This window comes from Scyliorhinus torazame, chromosome 3, assembly GCF_047496885.1.
Source record: "Scyliorhinus torazame isolate Kashiwa2021f chromosome 3, sScyTor2.1, whole genome shotgun sequence".
Classification (NCBI taxonomy): Eukaryota; Metazoa; Chordata; class Chondrichthyes; order Carcharhiniformes; family Scyliorhinidae; genus Scyliorhinus; species Scyliorhinus torazame.
In genome coordinates this window covers 160,884,144-160,903,850 of record NC_092709.1, presented here as the reverse complement: position 1 = coordinate 160,903,850, position 19,707 = coordinate 160,884,144, and the positions used below count along the sequence as shown (strand labels likewise).

The 19,707-nt window shown below is 44.0% G+C and overlaps 1 protein-coding gene across 7 annotated transcripts in view; it reads right to left on the bottom strand.

Moving 5' to 3' along the window:
- The window catches only part of slit2 (slit homolog 2 (Drosophila)), a 671,546-nt gene that overhangs the window by 107,047 nt on the left and 544,792 nt on the right, over positions 1–19,707 (bottom strand). For all 7 annotated transcript variants that reach the window (XM_072496476.1, XM_072496471.1, XM_072496473.1 and 4 more), the window contains 5 exons: positions 9,203–9,271; positions 7,565–7,636; positions 7,313–7,384; positions 4,168–4,239; positions 1,921–2,084 (listed from right to left, as the gene is read on the bottom strand). In XM_072496476.1, coding sequence (XP_072352577.1) covers positions 1,921–2,084; positions 4,168–4,239; positions 7,313–7,384; positions 7,565–7,636; positions 9,203–9,271 — 449 coding nt within the window. The remainder of the gene's footprint in view (positions 1–1,920; positions 2,085–4,167; positions 4,240–7,312; positions 7,385–7,564; positions 7,637–9,202; positions 9,272–19,707) is intronic.

Sequence of the window (19,707 nt, the reverse complement as noted above, 5' to 3'; positions counted from 1 at the left end):
GGTTCCCCCCGGCGCCGTCCACACCTGGTCGCTGCCGGCGGGAACAGCGTGGGAATGCTGGGGGGGGGGGGGGGGGGGGTGGCCTGCGGGGAGGCGAGGGGGGATCCTGCACCGGGGGGGGGGGGGGGGGGGGGGGGGGGGGCCTCAAATGGGATCTGGCCCGCAATCGGTACCCACCGATCATCGGGCCGTCCTCTCTGAAGGAGGACCTCCTTTCTTCCGCAGCCCCGCAAGATCCGTCTGACATCTTCTTGCGGGGCGGACTCGGGGAGGTCGGCAACCACGCATGCGCAGGTTGGCGCCGGCCAACACGCGCATGCGCGGGTGTGGCCAGTTATGCGGCACTGGCCGCGTCATGTATGCGGCGCCGCTTTTACGCGGCGCCAAGGCCTGGTGCACGTAAATGACGCGGCGCCGCTCCTAGCCCATTTTCGGGCCCTGAATCGGTCGGGATAGGGGCCGTTTCGCGCTGTCGTGAACCTCGACGGCGTTCACGACGGCGTGAACACTCTGTCTCCATTTCAAAGAATCGCGCCCAATATTGGGCAGAAATAAATAACTGCAAATAAATGACTGAACTTCAGACTTCAATATAGTTCAGTGATCAGCAATGGTACAAGATGATCAGGGCTCCAATTTTAAACAAAATAAACAAAAATTAACCTCATTTGATAGTATTTTAATAAAATCCTTCTTATTTAAGTTTTCAGAAAACAGTTTTGCTTAAACTTCAAAGATGCATATTAACATATCAGCATTGACAAAGATACATCGTCACACGCCACAGTGAGATATTCGCTTGGAGAGAATAATACACTAAGGGCACGATTTACCAGACTCATCACGTCCGAATCACGCTGGAGACTGACCACCCAGAGGCCTCTGATCGCCGCACAAGTCCCCGTTTGTGGGGACCAGTGCTAAACGGCACGCGGCTGAGGTCTGCTCGGCGAGGCTGATAGATGCTGGGTGGCCATTCGATCTGGTAGTACCATAGCTAAGTGAGCTTTTAAGCTCTTTTGCCTCTGCGAGTCTGGGTCCCACCCAGATCGAGACCCCTCGCAAGATCTTGTTAGATCTCGCAAGGCTTGTCAACCATTGGGAATCCCGGGAGAGGCCTCTCCTAGGATCTACTGGCTACGTCACATTCCGATTCTGGTGGAACGCAGCCAGTGAATCGCCCCCTAAATGTGGGTGAGTATCGGTGTAGATCTCACCCAAAAAGCCAGCGAGAAACACCATGCCAAACTCGCCCAAAATTACACTTAGAAATATTTTGGTTAAATCGTGCCCTAAATGTGGAATATAATCTTTAATTTTTAAAAATACAATAAAGACAATTCAACATTTAAAGAAGACAGACATTTATTTTACGCTCATCTTTCAATTTCGGCTCAAACTCATGCACTTCATATTTAAGGTCAGAAGTTGGACTGACAATGTATAAACTGTATATTCATATCAAATGGACATTGGTTATTAAGGAAACAAGTCTGTTTGAGAGACTAGGGTGTTTCTTGGGATCACATTTAAGGAAAGGCAGAAGGTCTGTGTTCACCGGGGTGGGTCAGCTCTCTTACCTGGCACCAGAAAACTGCAAGGCCCTGGAATCTCTATTGGCAGGGCATAGGATGTCAAAGGTCACAATTGAAAAATTAAAAAATGTTAAATTGCATGCAACCAAAGAAAGTCAAAGGCCAAATAACAGTTACATAAAAGTTTCATCAGCAAGTTAAAATCAAATCTCATTATAAACGTAACCAGTCAACCACAACCAAATGGTTATTAGTCAATCGTTATACAGAGGTCAATCTGATAGATAATCCACATTTGCAAATTCTGATTTAATCTCCACTCCAAAACAAATATATTTTTCGATGTACACTCAACTCCATAGTCAAACTCAATTGGTGGCATTACCTTGACATTCAAATTTCTTCGAAGGCGTAGTGAGCAGTAGCTTATCGGTCATATCACCAGGTCCAGCACAGCGAGCTATGCCTGGCTCTTTATAGCCCGATTTTACCCAGTCTGATAACCACTGCATGTTACAGTCACAGTACAGGGGATTTGCTCCAAGGGCTCTGGATAGACAAAACAAATTGATTAATTGCTTTTCTACGCACGGAATATTGTTCCAAAGTTTATGATTGTAATGATGTCAAAAACTGAGAGCAACTTCTGAAGTCCGCACCTGCACAGTTAAACACAGAAATCTAAAAGTTGCTGTCAATGGTTTTATTCTTTTCCAGAGATGAACTGTTAGTATCCCCACAGGTGGTAATCAATTAGAAATGATTGAAATTACAAGAACTTGCCCTTTTATGCGCCACGTCTTTCAGTAAAACCTCAGAAAAGATTGACCCTAGTTGAATATGGCGCAACTGGGTTTTTAATGGTGTAGTAAGTTCATAATTACTGCTAAACAGCCTCATTTCATGTTTGTTGAATGTCAAATTTCTCCATTATGACAAGTTCCACATTGTTCAGTGGTTGTTAACTTCTGGGTTAGCTCTCTGTAAGAATACTGCATTGTGATTTGCTACTTGATAACATCATCGTTGCTAGACATCTGGAAATCCCTTTGACTTGTAAAGGAGAGTCTGCATCATGGAGATTACTATATCTTTGTGGTCAGCTTTCTTCACGGTCAGTGGCAAATGCCATTGCCTCACCGCTGACTACAACATTCAGTCCATTAAAAGATCAGAAAAATAAATACAAATTGGGCTATATGTCCCATGTAACTCATCCTTCCATAGAAACCAGTGTCTTCTCTGCTCCTCCCCATATCACTACATTCAAATGCCACTAAAAGATTTTCAGAGTTTTGGCCTCTACCGCCTCCATGGAAGAACTGGCATTCATTGTTCATACTATAACGAAGTGGTTCCTGGCCTCAATCTTGACCATACCTTTTCATAATGTGTGCTAATATTCCTTGTCCATTGGCAGTGCTATTTTCCTGAAGCTATGCCCCAGATCGGCATTTTATATTACAGTTACTCTCTTCAGTTATTGTCCTAATGCCCCTTCACATTTGCCTCCTTTTAAAGTTGCAGATCCTCAGAGTTCTATACTTTAACAGAGTGTGACCCAATCAGTATACTGCACAGATTAAGCATGGCAGTCTCAGATGTCAAACAACTGATCTAGCAACAATCGTCCAATTTTATGAATGCATGTTTGCTCAAGAGCATTTCTCCTGCAGCTACCACAATATTAAGAGACACCCTGCAATGCATATTTTGTGACACATTTAAACGCCCGTTAACTCTTCTTTCTGTGTGAATTCATAACATGTAAGGGGTGAGATCAGATCTTGGGGTAGATAGCAAATGAGCATCCTGTTTCAAACAGAACCAATTTTCTTTAGAGAACATAAAAACATAAGAAATAGTCGCAGGATTAGACCGTACGGCCGCTTGAGCCGGCTCTGCTGTTCAATACAATCATGGTTGATCTTCTGTTGCAAATCCACTTTCTCGTCCACTCCCCATTTACTATGATTCCCTGAGCGCCCAAAGATCTGTCTGCTTCAGCCTTAAATATATTCAGTGATATATTCATTGTTCATCAATCCACAATTCTCGATGGTAGAGAATTCCAATGATCCATAACCCTTCGAGTGAAGCAATTCCTCATCTCAGTCCTAAATGATCAGCCCCTTGTACTGAGAACTGTGCCCCTGTGTTCTAAATTCCCCAGCCAGGGGAAACAACCTCAAGATTGAGGTCATTGGGTCGAAAATCAAGTTGGGTGTAAAACAGGCTGCTGGTTCATTGTCACCTGCTTGATGCGGCCACCAAAGACAAATTTCACCTCTATATCATTCTGAATGAAGAAATAGCAAAAAATGGTTTCAGACCCTGAATCATTGCACCGCAAAGCTGTATGGTCCATTCAAATTAAATTCATTATCGACAAGGGAATCAAATTCATTCCATGCAAAATATTATCTGGATAATTTGGTTCAGCAATATAGATCTTAATATTAAATTTTCAGTGCAAAAGGAAATAGCACATTAACTTGTAAAAGTGCCAGAACCATTCATCATCCCTGGCTGTTCCCTGCTTTGAGTTTCATCAACTGAAGGGGAATTCTATTTGCTTCAAGCTCAGAACAGGAAAAAAAAATAACTGGATCTTATTGACGAATCGACTTACAAATGTGACAGCGATGAAAGGTCTTTAAATGCTCCTTCAGGAATAGCTGAGATCTCATTTCCATGCAAAGACCTGGAAAATAGTTTATTATACACAATGAATGCAATCTACCAGAGACCTGCACAAATTCTATTCAGCTTCTCAAACAATAATGAGATGTGTTTCCATCTTAAGTTTGAGTTACATGGTTAGGGTGCTGCCAAAAATTTAACAATTGGCATTCATATAGTTTGTGCTTGTACAATTTCTCCCACAGTTACACTTCCTTTTTTTTAAATTTAGAGTACCCAATTATTTTTTTTCTAATTAAGGGGCAATTTAGCGTGGCCAATCCACCTAACCTGCACATCTTTGGTTAAAAGCAAATTACTGCGGATGCTGGAATCTTAAACGAAAAAGAAAATGATGGAAAATCTCAGCAAGTCTGGCAGCATCTGTAGGGAGAGAAAAGAGCTAACGTTTCAAGTCCGATGGCTTTGACAAAGAATCATCGGACTCGAATTGTTAGCTCTTTTCTCTCCATTTTTAAACAAATTTGCAGTATGGGAAACCCTTGGCATTGGCTGGAACTCAGGCCGGTATTTTCTGGCTGTGCTGGGGCATGTTCCTCCATGGCGGAAGTGGCGTGCCATGCAAATGTTCCCTTAACTTTGGTGGGACCAGAAGATCCCAGTGGCATGAGTGGCCTGAAAATTCCATCCTCTAGCTTTCCACCCAGCTCAATAGGACTGGCAGTGACTTCAATACCAAGTCAAACTGTATGATTTGTAAAATCAGCTTAGCGTCCAATCTCAGCAGTTTCCAATGAGCACGTTGGGTTAAAATTGCCCCGGGGTGCTACTTTTTTGTGCTGGTAATTATGCCACTGGGAAAAGGCCGCTGGGTTTGAAGTATAAACACAGAAAGCCTGCATATGGGCAATGGTTTCCCATGCTACAAATTAGCAAACATGCCTCTATAAAAGTGTCTTAACATCAATTCGCATTTCTCCTTGGCAACTAAACCACAACTAGAGAAAAATAAAATCTGCATTTCCGCACTAAGTTCTGACAGTGTGAGCAAATATTTGTGGCCCTGATTTGTCACCACACCTGCATGAACGCAAATAAAAAGCAAACAGAACTTCTGTCAGATGTCAGCTATGAGCAAACGGTATTCCTATAATTTGAGATGACTGAATCCACTGTCACCGAATTCAACTTACAAATCCATTGACCTCACTGCAAAATACTGCAGACCTGGGCGAGATTCTCCGACCCCCCGCCGGGTCAGAGAATCGCCGGGGGCTGGCATGAATCCCGCCCCCGCCAGTTGCCGAATTCTCCGGCACCGGATATTCGGCGGGGGTGGGAATCGCGCTGCGCCGGTTGGCGGCCCCCCCCCCGCGATTCTCCGGCCGGATGGGCCGAAGTCCCGCTGCTGCTAGAATGCCTGTCCCGCCGGCGTAGATTAAACCACCTACCATACCGGCGGGACAAGGCGGCGCGGGCGGGCTCCGGGGTCCTGGGGTGGGCGCGGAGCGATCTGGCCCCGGGGGGGTGCCCCCACGGTGGCCTGGCCCGCGATCGGGGCCCACCGATCCGTGGCCGGGCCTGTGCCGTGGGGGCACTCTTTTCCTTCCGCCTTCACTACGGTCTCCACCATGGCGGAGGCGGAAGAGACTCCCTCCACAGCGCATGCGCGGGGATGCCATGAGCGGCCGCTAACGCTCCCGCGCATGCGCCGCCCGGAGATGTCATTTCCGTGCCAACTGGCGGGGCACCAAAGGCCTTTTCCGCCAGCTGGCGGGGCGGAAATTAGTCCGGCGCTGGTCTAGCCCCTTAAGGTTGGGGCTTGGCCCCCAAAGATGCGGAGGATTCCGCACCTTTGGGGCGGCGCGATGCCCGACTGATTTGCGCCGTTTTGGGCGCCGGTCGGCGGACATCGCGCCGATACCGGAGAATTTCGCCCAGGAAATCTGAAATAGAACAGAAAATGCTGGAAATATTCTCCAGGTGTGACAGCATTTGTGGAGTGAGAAACAATATTGATGTGTCAAAACAATTAACTCTGTTTTTCTCTCTCCACAGATGCTGCTAAATTGGCTGAGTATTTTCTAATTTTATTTCAAATCCACCATACCTATATAGCACTGGAACTACATCTACTTTGCTCAGGCTTTTCCAGTACCTCCTGAATCTCTGTCCACTTATTTATTGGGGACAACCTAACTCGCCGGGTTGCAAATCCTCAGGATCAGGTGAAATGTCATTTTACACCCCACCTAATATTACTTGCTGCTACACGATCTGTTTGTTTCTAAGTATGTGAATGACCCCCTGTCCTCATAATTTGGGATTGGCCATGACCTCCTTAGGTAAGTGGCCTTACAGTGGATGCACAAGTCCATTTGAAAGTCAGACAGAGATGGAGAATACTGCCTTTATATTGATTTTGTGCTGTGTTAGTGCCAATGGCTCCTAATGCATTTATCTCCTGTAGCCATTGGCTCATGTAATATAGAATTGCAGATTCACAAATATCAGGTTCAGCAATTCCCTCAGAGTTCATACAATCATAGAATTTACAGTGCAGAAGGAGGCCATTCAGCTCATCGTGTCTACACCGGCCCTTGTAAAGCACACCCTACCCAAGCCCAGGCTTCGACCCTATCCCCGTTACCCAGTAACACAACCTAACCTTTTGTACACTAAGGGACAATTTATCACGGCCAATCCACCTAACCTGCACTTCTTTGGACAGTGGGAGGAAACCGAAGCACCCGGAGGAAACCCACGCACACACGGGGAGAACGTACAGACTCCACACAAACAGTGACCTGAGGCCGGAATTGAACCCGGGACCCTGGAGCTGTGAGGCAGCAGTGCTAACCACTGTGCCACCGTGCATTGTTCCCACTCTGCTGTTCTGACTCCGGTCTTCTCAGCAATCTGCCATGGGCATGTGATTTTTGAGGAAAGGGTGGGTAGGCTGGTCACACTAGCATGTGTAGCAATAAAAAGACGACTAAAGTTATAGCATTGATTGGTAGAAAGGGCTGGGAAACTCCAGAACATTACTTAAGCTGACATAGATGCTGGTAGAGGTTAGCTGCAGCATTAAAAGTAATGGCAATAGGAGCCATCTGATCTACTCTCGTACTTACAACAAACGTAGGGACTTCAAGCCATCGAATGTTCGAACTGGAATACATCTGAGCCGGTTATAACTAAGAATTCTGTGAAAATAAAAATATGTTAGATGAAAAAGGCAGTTTGTAAACAGAAGCATGCTGAGGGTAGGGTCAAATATTTCTCTATTTTGCAAATCTGCAATGGAGTTTGATATAGCCAGTTTAATCAATTTTTCTACAACCAACAGTAGTCCTAGTTTAGTGCCAAATAGATATTATACTTACAAAGTCAGGAGCTCTGTCATATTGCTGAAGCTCTGGTTGTACAAAGTACTGATCCTGTTGTTACTCAAATCACTGGAAAATACATTGGATATAATCAGAACGGTTGGCAGAAAAGGCCATCTATATGATTTACACAGACAGCAAGGGCCTATAAAGGGATGGTGAGCGCCTGATGCATTGTACCTTCTGATACTACCGGATGTGAAAGCCTGAGGCCTACACTATGTCTAAGGCAGCTTGTGGTCAATCAGGGTTTGCAACTTGCAGCTTGGCATGCAAACTGCGCACGTGGTTCTTTAATCAATTGTGCTAATTAGAAGGTATTCCCATAGTGTAACCATATAACCTGAGCAAAGCTCCAGTCTTTGAGTGTCTCTTCCTTCTGCAAATAATGCTGTGCTGTCCAGCCATTTGCAGATCCAGAATTGTGGTTGCAGCAAACATAGATCTTGCTGCCAGCTTGGAGGCAAAGAACCTCCAATATATAAACAAACTTCCAAAGAATACAAACAAAAATGTGAGCTCTCACAAACCCAAAGTTTATTTATGAAAATACAGCTGGTCCCTCTTTAAACAAAGACTTCCAGGTGCCCCAGAATATGCCTGGCTGCTTTTTGTTTGAGAAATCTGACTGCACAGTGAGCAAACCACAGAATCACATCTGTGATGTTCCCATCTCCTTATTATTCAGTGCAACTTTAAAATGAAGCTTTTACATGAATCGTGCTTCATTTCCCAGCGCTGATCACCAGTTTTGCTCTGGCACTCCCAGGCATGTTGGCTGAAAATCACTTGACCACCTGAATTTGCACTTCTCTAGATTTACATTATGCATGCTGTATACCACAGATTTATTCTGGGGAGCTCATTTGATGGCGCAATGATTACTGAACAACACAGATCAGGAATACCGTTCTGGCTCCCAAATGAAAGTGGCCACTAGAGGGATGAGTGGACTTCTCCTCAGGGTTCCCAACTAGTGATTCAGCAGGAAAATGAGGCATTATACTGGGAACACCCCATCCTGCTTTGGAAGCAGAGTTGTAACTGCTCTAGGAGCTGGACCAACTTACCCCCTCGTACCCTAGATGGCCACAGAAACTATGGGGCAACACACAAGGAGCCCAAAGTCACCAAGTCACTCACTCACAAGGGTAAACACTTGTACTTTACATAATTTACCCTTCGGGATACTCAGCACTGCCTGGTATAGACTGTGTCCATGGTCTTTAAGGTCCTTAGCAGTGAACATGTGCAGCATGTAGTCAACACTGATATCCTTTTTCGAACAATGATATTGGATTGCACCACCACAAAAGTAAGTCTTTGATTCTGAGTTAAACAATCAGTTGTCAGTGACAAGCCTCTTGTGGGGAATGAAGTCTGACAAACTGAACATTAAAATTAATCAGAGAACAAAATTCCAAAGAGAATTGATGGAAGAAATAGAAGAAAATGTTTATTTACTGGGAGGGAATCTAGAACAAGGGGCAGAGACAGGAGAGAAGATAGGAAGCAAAAAGTTTGATTTTGCGAGCTAATTGCATCAAGGGATACAGAGCCAAGGTGGGTACAGATCAGCTATTATCCTGTTTTCAAGTATCAGTCGGTTAGGAGCGCAATAAGGAAAGTACCTACATAAGTAATAAATGCTTGAAGGTGGTGAGTTCCTTGGGCACCATCACAAACTGATTTCCGTCCAGATATCTGGAACACAGAACATGACATGAGATATGACATTGGGCTATCATGATTCATTAGTTTGTGTTCACCCTTTTAACTTTAAACCAAATAAATCAATTAACACACCTGCCTCCCTCCACCAACTGCATAGGAAGACTTTTATTTTGTTGTTTGATGTTCTAATCACAGTTGCCCTTAGGTAACCGTTAATTGTTAATGTTTCTGTTAAATAATCATTATTGTTGATAATAGAAGGCTGGTTTTAGCCTTTGTTGTGTTAAAAAATTAATACTGTGCCTTTGCGAAGCAGTAACCCATTGTTATAAATATTAAGTACAGCATGCAACTGTTCTTAGGCAATCTATGTATGGACTGGAGTGCGAGCAAGACTGAGATCTGCTACTGTTTGCTTTAAATATTAATCACTGTAGTTTTCCTTTGCAAATAATTATTCTAAAAGGCCCTGTAATCAATTCAAGCCTTTTGCTTTTTGAATATAAGATTGAACAAATAATAAAGGAACTTTCAATAAGAGAACCAAGGTAAATGTAGGTGGTTTTAACCAACAATAACTATTGTACTACTGATGACTCAGTGTGCTGCAACAAGATAGAGGGAGGTTCGCTAATCATAAGACAATGGTATTCATTTCCCTGGCGAAAACGATAATTCCTGAACCAGATCATCAGCTGTGATTCAAGTTTCTATATCAGTAAGGCCAGGGACTTGATTTGGAGAAATGCATCATGGGGGAGAATGTTAGTGTGGCACTAACAGGATGGAACTTCATTAGATTAGCTGAGGGGGAGAAAATTTGCACACCATAATTGTGTTCCCCAGCTGAGCAGACAAGATAGTAGGATTGTATGTTAGAGATGGTGGTAATGGTGTGTTAGAAATTGTAGTGAGTGTGTTTGAGTCTGTGGTGGTATGTTAGAGGCTGTTTTTTTGATGGTGTGTTAGAGTCTGTTGTGATGTGTGTTCGAGACTGTAATGATGGTTTGTTAAAGATAGTAGCATTGGTGTATTGATGATTGTGATGAGGGTGTGTTTCGAACTGAGGTATGGTGTGATAGAAACTGTGGTGAGGGTGTGCTAGATATTGTGTTGATGGCGTATTAAAGACTCTGGCGATGCTGTATTAGAAACTGTGGTGAGGCTTTGTTAGAGGCTGGATGGATGGTGTGTTCAAGACTATGTTTGAGATAGTGATGCAGGGGTGTTAGAGACCGTGGTGATGGTGTTTTCGAGACTTTTGTAATGGTGTGGTTAAGACTTTGGTGATTGTGCATTAAAGTCTGTGATCATGGTGCGTTATAAACTGTGGTAATGGTGTATTAGAGACTGTGCTGCTGGTGTATTGGAGACTGTGCTGATGGTGTATTAGAGACTGTGGTGACGGTGTATTAGAGACTGTGGTGATGGTGTATTAGAGGCTGTGCTGATGGTGTATTAGAGCCTGTGCTGATGGTGTATTAGAGACTGTGCTGATCGTGTATTAGAGACTGTGCTGATGGTGTATTAGAGACTGTGCTGATGGTATATTAGAGACTGTGGTGATCGTGTATTAGAGACTGTGCTGATGGTGTATTAGAGACTGTGCTGATGGTGTATTAGAGACTGTGCTGATGGTGTGTTAGAGACTGTGCTGATGGTGTGTTAGAGACTGTGCTGATAGTGTATTAGAGACTGTGCTGATGGTGTATTGGAGACTGTGCTGATGGTGTGTTAGAGACTGTGGTGATGGTTGTGTTAGGGACTGTGGTGATGGTGTGTTAGAGACTGTGCTGATGGTGTATTAGAGACTGTGCTGATAGTGTATTAGAGACTGTGCTGATCGTGTATTAGAGACTGTGCTGATGGTGTATTAGAGACTGTGCTGATGGTGTATTAGAGACTGTGCTGATGGTGTGTTAGAGACTGTGCTGATAGTGTATTAGAGACTGTGCTGATGGTGTATTGGAGACTGTGCTGATGGTGTGTTAGAGATTGTGGTGATGGTTGTGTTAGGGACTGTGGTGATGGTGTGTTAGAGGCTGTGGTGATGGTGTGTTAGAAACTATGGTGATGGCAAGTTATATATAGTGGCGATGGTTGTGTTAGGGACTATGGCGATTGTGTATTAAAAACTGTGGTGATTGTGTGAATAAAACTGTGGTGATTGTGTGTTAGAGTATGTGGTGAGAGGGTGTTGGAGACTGTGAGGGTATGATATAGATATGGCGATGATGTGTTAAAGACTGTGGTGATGATGTGTTGGAAACTGTGATGGAGTGTTGGAGACATGGTGAGGGTGTGTTCGAGCCTGTAGTAAGGGTGTTAGAGACTGGTGAGAGTGTATTAGAGACTGTGATGAGGGTGTGTTAGAGACAGTAGTAAGGGTGTTAGAGACAGGTGAGGATGTATTAGAGACTGTGATGAGGGTGTGATCAGAGACTCTGGTAATGGTGTGTTGAACGCCGTGGTGAGGGTTCGTTAGAGACTGTGGTGAGGGTGTGTTAGAGACTGTGGTGAGGGTGTGTTAGAGATTGTGGTGAGGGTGTGTTAGAGACTGTGCTGATGGTGTATTAGAGACTGTGGTGATGGTGTATTAGACACTGTGCTGATAGTGTATTAGAGACTGTGGTGATGGTGTATTAGAGACTGTGCTGATCGTGTATTAGAGACTGTGCTGGTGGTGTATTAGAGACTGTGCTGATGGTGTATTAGAGACTGTGCTGATCGTGTATTAGAGACTGTGGTGATGGTAAATTGGAGACTGTGCTGATGATTTATTAGAGACTGTGCTGATGGTTTATTAGAGACTGTGCTGATGGTGTATTAGAGACTGTGCTGATGGTGTATTAGAGACTGTGCTGATGGTGTATTAGAGACGGTGCTGATGGTGTGTTAGAGACTGTGCTGATGGTGTGTTAGAGACTGTGCTGATAGTGTATTAGAGCCTGTGCTGATGGTGTATTAGAGACTGTGCTGATGGTGTATTAGAGACTGTGCTGATGGTGTATTAGAGACGGTGCTGATGGTGTGTTAGAGACTGTGCTGATAGTGTATTAGAGACTGTGCTGATGCTGTATTAGAGACTGTGCTGATGGTGTATTAGAGACTGTTCTGATGGTGTATTAGAGACTGTGCTGATAGTGTATTAGAGACTGTGCTGATGGTGTATTAGAGGCTGTGCTGATGGTGTATTAGAGACTGTGCTGATGGTGTATTAGAGACTGTGCTGATGGTGTATTAGAGGCTGTGCTGATGGTGTATTGGAGACTGTGCTGATCGTGTATTAGAGACTGTGCTGATAGTGTATTAGAGACTGTGCTGATGGTGTATTAGAGACTGTGCTGATGGTGTATCAGAGGCTGTGTTGATGGTGTATTGGAGACTGTGCTGATCGTGTATTAGAGACTGTGCTGGTGGTGTATTAGAGACTGTGCTGATGGTGTATTGGAGACTGTGCTGATCGTGTATTAGAGACTGTGCTGATGGTGTATTAGAGACTGTGCTGATCGTGTATTAGAGACTGTGGTGATGGTAAATTGGAGACTGTGCTGATGATTTATTAGAGACTGTGCTGATGGTGTATTAGAGACGGTGCTGATCGTGTATTAGAGACTGTGCTGGTGGTGTATTAGAGACTGTGCTGATGGTGTATTGGAGACTGTGCTGATCGTGTATTAGAGACTGTGCTGGTGGTGTATTAGAGACTGTGCTGATGGTGTATTAGAGACTGTGCTGATCGTGTATTAGAGACTGTGGTGATGGTAAATTGGAGACGGTGCTGATGATTTATTAGAGACTGTGCTGGTGGTGTATTAGAGACTGTGCTGATGGTGTATTAGAGACTGTGCTGATGGTGTATTGGAGACTGTGCTGATCGTGTATTAGAGACTGTGCTGATGGTGTATTAGAGACTGTGCTGATCGTGTATTAGAGACTGTGGTGATGGTAAATTGGAGACTGTGCTGATGATTTATTAGAGACTGTGCTGATGGTGTATTAGAGACTGTGCTGATCGTGTATTAGAGACTGTGCTGGTGGTGTATTAGAAACTGTGCTGATGGTGTATTGGAGACTGTGCTGATCGTGTATTAGTGACTGTGCTGGTGGTGTATTAGAGACTGTGCTGATGGTGTATTAGAGACTGTGCTGATCGTGTATTAGAGACTGTGGTGATGGTAAATTGGAGACTGTGCTGATGATTTATTAGAGACTGTGCTGATGGTGTATTAGAGACTGTGCTAATGGTGTATTAGAGACTGTGCTGATGGTGTATTGGAGACTGTGCTGATGGTGTATTAGAGACTGTGCTGATGGTGTATTAGAGACGGTGCTGATGGTTTATTAGAGACTGTGCTGATGGTGTATTAGAGACTGTGCTGATGGTGTATTAGAGACGGTGCTGATGGTGTATTAGAGACTGTGCTGATGGTGTATTAGAGATGGTGCTGATGGTGTGTTAGAGACTGTGCTGATAGTGTATTAGAGCCTGTGCTGATGGTGTATTAGAGACGGTGCTGATGGTGTATTAGAGACTGTGCTGATGGTGTATTAGAGACTGTGCTGATGGTGTGTTAGAGACTGTGCTGATGGTGTGTTAGAGACTGTGCTGATGGTGTGTTAGAGACTGTGCTGATGGTGTATTAGAGACTGTGCTGATGGTGTATTAGAGATGGCGCTGATGGTGTGTTAGAGACTGTGCTGATAGTGTATTAGAGCCTGTGCTGATGGTGTATTAGAGACGGTGCTGATGGTGTATTAGAGACTGTGCTGATAGTGTATTAGAGACTGTGGTGATAGTGTATTAGAGACTGTGCTGATAGTGTATTAGAGACTGTGCTGATAGTGTATTAGAGACTGTGCTGATGGTGTATTAGAGACTGTGCTGATGGTGTATTAGAGACTGTGCTGATGGTGTGTTAGAGACTGTGCTGATAGTGTATTAGAGACTGTGCTGATAGTGTATTAGAGACTGTGCTGATGGTGTATTGGAGACTGTGCTGATGGTGTATTAGAGACTGTTCTGATGGCGTATTAGAGACTGTGCTGATGGTTGTGTTAGAGACTGTGCTGACGGTGTGTTAGAGACTGTGCTGATAGTGTATTAGAGACTGTGCTGATAGTGTATTAGAGACTGTGCTGATGGTGTATTAGAGACTGTGCTGATGGTGTATTAGAGACTGTGCTGATGGTGTATTAGAGACTGTGCTGATGGTGTATTGGAGACTGTGCTGATCGTGTATTAGAGACAGTATTGATGGTGTATTAGAGACTGTGCTGATGGTGTATTAGAGACTGTGCTGATGGTGTATTGGAGACTGTGCTGATGGTGTGTTAGAGACTGTGCTGATGGTGTGTTAGAGACTGTGCTGATGGTGTATTAGAGACTGTGGTGATGGTGTATTAGAGACTGTGCTGATAGTGTATTAGAGACTGTGGTGATGGTGTATTAGAGACTGTGCTGATGGTGTATTAGAGACTGTGCTGATGGTGTATTAGAGACTGTGGTGATTGTGTATTAGAGACTGTGCTGATAGTGTATTAGAGACTGTGGTGATAGTGTATTAGAGACTGTGCTGATGGTGTATTAGAGCCTGTGCTGATAGTGTATTGGAGACTGTGCTGATGGTGTATTGGAGACTGTGCTGATGGTGTATTAGAGACTGTGCTGATGGTGTATTAGAGACTGTGCTGATAGTGTATTAGAGACTGTGGTGATAGCGTATTAGAGACTGTGCTGATGGTGTATTAGAGCCTGTGCTGATAGTGTATTAGAGACTGTGCTGATGGTGTATTGGAGACTGTGCTGATGGTGTGTTAGAGACTGTGCTGATAGTGTATTAGAGACTGTGCTGATGGTGTATTGGAGAATGTGATGATGGTGTGTTAGAGACTGTGCTGATAGTGTATTAGAGACTGTGGTGATAGTGTATTAGTGCCTGTGCTGATGGTGTATTAGAGCCTGTGCTGATGGTGTGTTAGAGACTGTGCTGATAGTGTATTAGAGACTGTGGTGATGGTGTATTAGAGACTGTGCTGATGGTGTATTAGAGACTGTGCTGATGGTGTATTAGAGACTGTGCTGATGGTGTATTAGAGACTGTGCTGATAGTGTATTAGAGACTGTGGTGATAGTGTATTAGAGACTGTGCTGATGGTGTATTAGAGCCTGTGGTGATGGTGTATTAGAGACTGTGCTGATAGTGTATTAGAGACTGTGGTGATGGTGTATTAGAGACTGTGCTGATGGTGTATTAGAGACTGTGGTGATAGTGTATTAGATACTGTGCTGATGGTGTATTAGAGCCTGTGCTGATAGTGTATTGGAGACTGTGCTGATGGTGTATTGGAGACTGTGCTGATGGTGTATTAGAGACTGTGCTGATGGTGTATTAGAGACTGTGCTGATAGTGTATTAGAGACTGTGGTGATAGTGTATTAGAGACTGTGCTGATGGTGTATTAGAGCCTGTGCTGATAGTGTATTAGAGACTGTGCTGATGGTGTATTGGAGACTGTGCTGATGGTGTGTTAGAGACTGTGCTGATAGTGTATTAGAGACTGTGCTGATGGTGTATTGGAGAATGTGATGATGGTGTGTTAGAGACTGTGCTGATAGTGTATTAGAGACTGTGGTGATAGTGTATTAGTGCCTGTGCTGATGGTGTATTAGAGCCTGTGCTGATGGTGTGTTAGAGACTGTGCTGATAGTGTATTAGAGACTGTGGTGATGGTGTATTAGAGACTGTGCTGATGGTGTATTAGAGACTGTGCTGATGGTGTATTAGAGACTGTGCTGATGGTGTATTAAGAGACTGTGCTGATGGTGTATTAGAGACTGTGCTGATGGTGTGTTGGAGACTGTGCTGATGGTGTATTAGATACTGTGCTGATCGTGAATTAGAGACTGTGGTGATGGTGTATTAGAGGCTGTGCTGATCGTGTATTAGAGACTGTGCTGATCGTGTATTAGAGACTGTTCTGATGGTGTATTAGAGACTGTGCTGATGGTGTATTGGAGACTGTGCTGATGGTGTATTAGACGCTGTGCTAATCGTGTATTAGAGACTGTGGTGATGGTAAATTAGAGACTGTGCTGATGGTGTATTAGAGACTGTGCTGATGGTTTATTAGAGACTGTGCTGAAGGTGTATTAGAGACTGTGCTGATAGTGTATTAGAGACTGTGCTGATGGTGTATTAGAGACTGTTCTGATGGTGTGTTAGAGACTGTGCTGATGGTGTATTAGAGACTGTTCTGATGGTGTATTAGAGACTGTGCTGATGGTGTATTAGAGACTGTTCTGATGGTGTAATAGAGACTGTTCTGATGGTGTATTAGAGACTGTGGTGGTGGTGTATTAGAGACTGTGCTGATGGTGTATTAGAGACTGTGCTGATAGTGTATTAGAGACTGTGCTGATGGTGTATTAGAGACTGTTCTGATGGTGTATTAGAGACAGTTCTGATGGTGTGTTAGAGACTGTGCTGATGGTGTATTAGAGACTGTGCTGATAGTGTATTAGAGACTGTGCTGATGGTGTATTAGAGACTGTGGTGGTGGTGTATTAGAGACTGTGCTGATGTTGTATTAGAGACTGTGCTGATGGTGTATTAGAGACTGTTCTGATGGTGTGTTAGAGACTGTGCTGATAGTGTATTAGAGACTGTGCTGATGGTGTATTAAAGACTGTGCTGATAGTGTATTAGAGACTGTGCTGATGGTGTATTAGAGACTGTGGTGGTGGTGTATTAGAGACTGTGCTGATGGTGTATTAGAGACTGTGCTGATGGTGTATTAGAGACTGTTCTGATGGTGTGTTAGAGACTGTGCTGATAGTGTATTAGAGACTGTGCTGATAGAGTATTAGAGACTGTGCTGATGGTGTATTAGAGACTGTGCTGATGGTGTATTAGAGACTGTGGTGGTGGTGTATTAGAGACTGTGCTGATGGTGTATTAGAGACTGTTCTGATGGTGTGTTAGAGACTGTGCTGATAGTGTATTGGAGACTGTGCTGATGGTGTATTAGAGGCTGTGCTGATGGTGTATTAGAGACTGTGCTGATAGTGTATTAGAGACTGCGCTGATGGTGTATTAGAGACTGTGGTGGTGGTGTATTAGAGGCTGTGCTGATGGTGTATTGGAGACTTTGCTGACGGTGTATTAGAGACTGTGCTGATGGTGTATTGGAGACTGTGCTGATGGTGTATTAGAGACTGTGCTGATGGTGTATTAGAGACTGTGCTAATAGTGTATTAGAGACTGTGGTGATAGTGTATTAGAGACTGTGCTGATGGTGTATTAGAGCCTGTGCTGATAGTGTATTAGAGACTGTGCTGATGGTGTATTGGAGACTGTGCTGATGGTGTGTTAGAGACTGTGCTGATAGTGTATTAGAGACTGTGCTGATGGTGTATTGGAGAATGTGATGATGGTGTGTTAGAGACTGTGCTGATAGTGTATTAGAGACTGTGGTGATAGTGTATTAGTGCCTGTGCTGATGGTGTATTAGAGCCTGTGCTGATAGTGTGTTAGAGACTGTGCTGATAGTGTATTAGAGACTGTGGTGATGGTGTATTAGAGACTGTGTTGATGGTGTATTAGAGACTGTGCTGATGGTGTATTAGAGACTGTGCTGATGGTGCATTAAGAGACTGTGCTGATGGTGTATTAGAGACTGTGCTGATGGTGTGTTGGAGACTGTGCTGATGGTGTATTAGATACTGTGCTGATCGTGAATTAGAGACTGTGGTGATGGTGTATTAGAGACTGTGCTGATCGTGTATTAGAGACTGTGCTGATGGTGTATTAGAGACTATGATGATGGTGTATTAGAGACTGTGCTGATGGTGTATTAGAGACTGTGCTGATGGTGTATTAGAGACTGTGCTGATGGTGTATTAGAGACTGTGCTGATGGTGTATTGGAGACTGTGCTGATGGTGTATTAGAGACTCTGCTGATGGTGTATTAGAGACTGTTGTGATGGTGTATTAGAGACTGTGGTGATGGTGTATTGGAGAATGTGATGATGGTGTGTTAGAGACTGTGCTGATAGTGTATTAGAGACTGTGCTGATGGTGTATTAGAGACTGTGCTGATAGTGTATTAGAGACTGTGGTGATAGTGTATTAGTACCTGTGCTGATGGTGTATTAGAGCCTGTGCTGATGGTGTGTTAGAGACTGTGCTGATAGTGTTTTAGAGACTGTGGTGATGGTGTATTAGAGACTGTGCTGATGGTGTATTAGAGACTGTGCTGATGGTGTATTAGAGACTGTGCTGATGGTGTATTAAGAGACTGTGCTGATGGTGTATTAGAGACTGTGCTGATGGTGTATTAGATACTGTGCTGATCGTGAATTAGAGACTGTGGTGATGGTGTATTAGAGACTGTGCTGATCGTGTATTAGAGACTGTGCTGATCGTGTATAAGAGACTGTGATGATGGTGTATTAGAGACTGTGCTGATGGTGTATTGGAGACTGTGCTGATGGTGTATTAGACGCTGTGCTAATCGTGTATTAGAGACTGTGGTGATGGCAAATTAGAGACTGTGCTGATGGTGTGTTGGAGACTGTGCTGATGGTGTATTAGATACTGTGCTGATCGTGAATTAGAGACTGTGGTGATGGTGTATTAGAGACTGTGCTGATCGTGTATGAGAGACTGTGCTGATCGTGTATTAGAGACTGTGCTGATGGTGTATTAGAGACTGTGCTGATGGTTTATTGGAGACTGTGCTGATGGTGAATTAGACGCTGTGCTAATCGTGTATTAGAGACTGTGGTGATGGCAAATTAGAGACTGTGCAGATGGTGTATTAGAGATTGTGCTGATGGTGTATTAGAGACTGTGCTGATGGTTTATTACAGACTGTGGTGATGGTAAATTAGAGACTGTGCTGATGGTGTATTAGAGACTGTGCTGATGGTGTGTTAGAGACTGTGCTGATGGTTTATTAGAGACTGTGCTGATGGTATATTAGAGACTGTGGTGATCGTGTATTAGAGACTGTGCTGATGCTGTATTAGAGACTGTGCTGATGGTGTGTTAGAGACTGTGCTGATAGTGTATTAGAGACTGTGCTGATGGTGTATTAGAGACTGTGGTGGTGGTGTATTAGAGGCTGTGCTGATGGTGTATTGGAGACTGTGCTGATGGTGTATTGGAGACTGTGCTGATGGTGTATTGGAGACTGTGCTGATGGTGTATTAGAGACTGTGCTGATAGTGTATTAGAGACTGTGGTGATGGTGTATTAGAGACTGTGCTGATGGTGTATTAGAGACTGTTCTGATGGTGTGTTAGAGATTGTGCTGATAGTGTATTAGAGACTGTGCTGATGGTGTATTAGAGACTGTGGTGGTGGTGTATTAGAGGCTGTGCTGATGGTGTATTGGAGACTGTGCTGATGGTGTATTGGAGACTGTGCTGATGGTGTATTGGAGACTGTGCTGATGGTGTA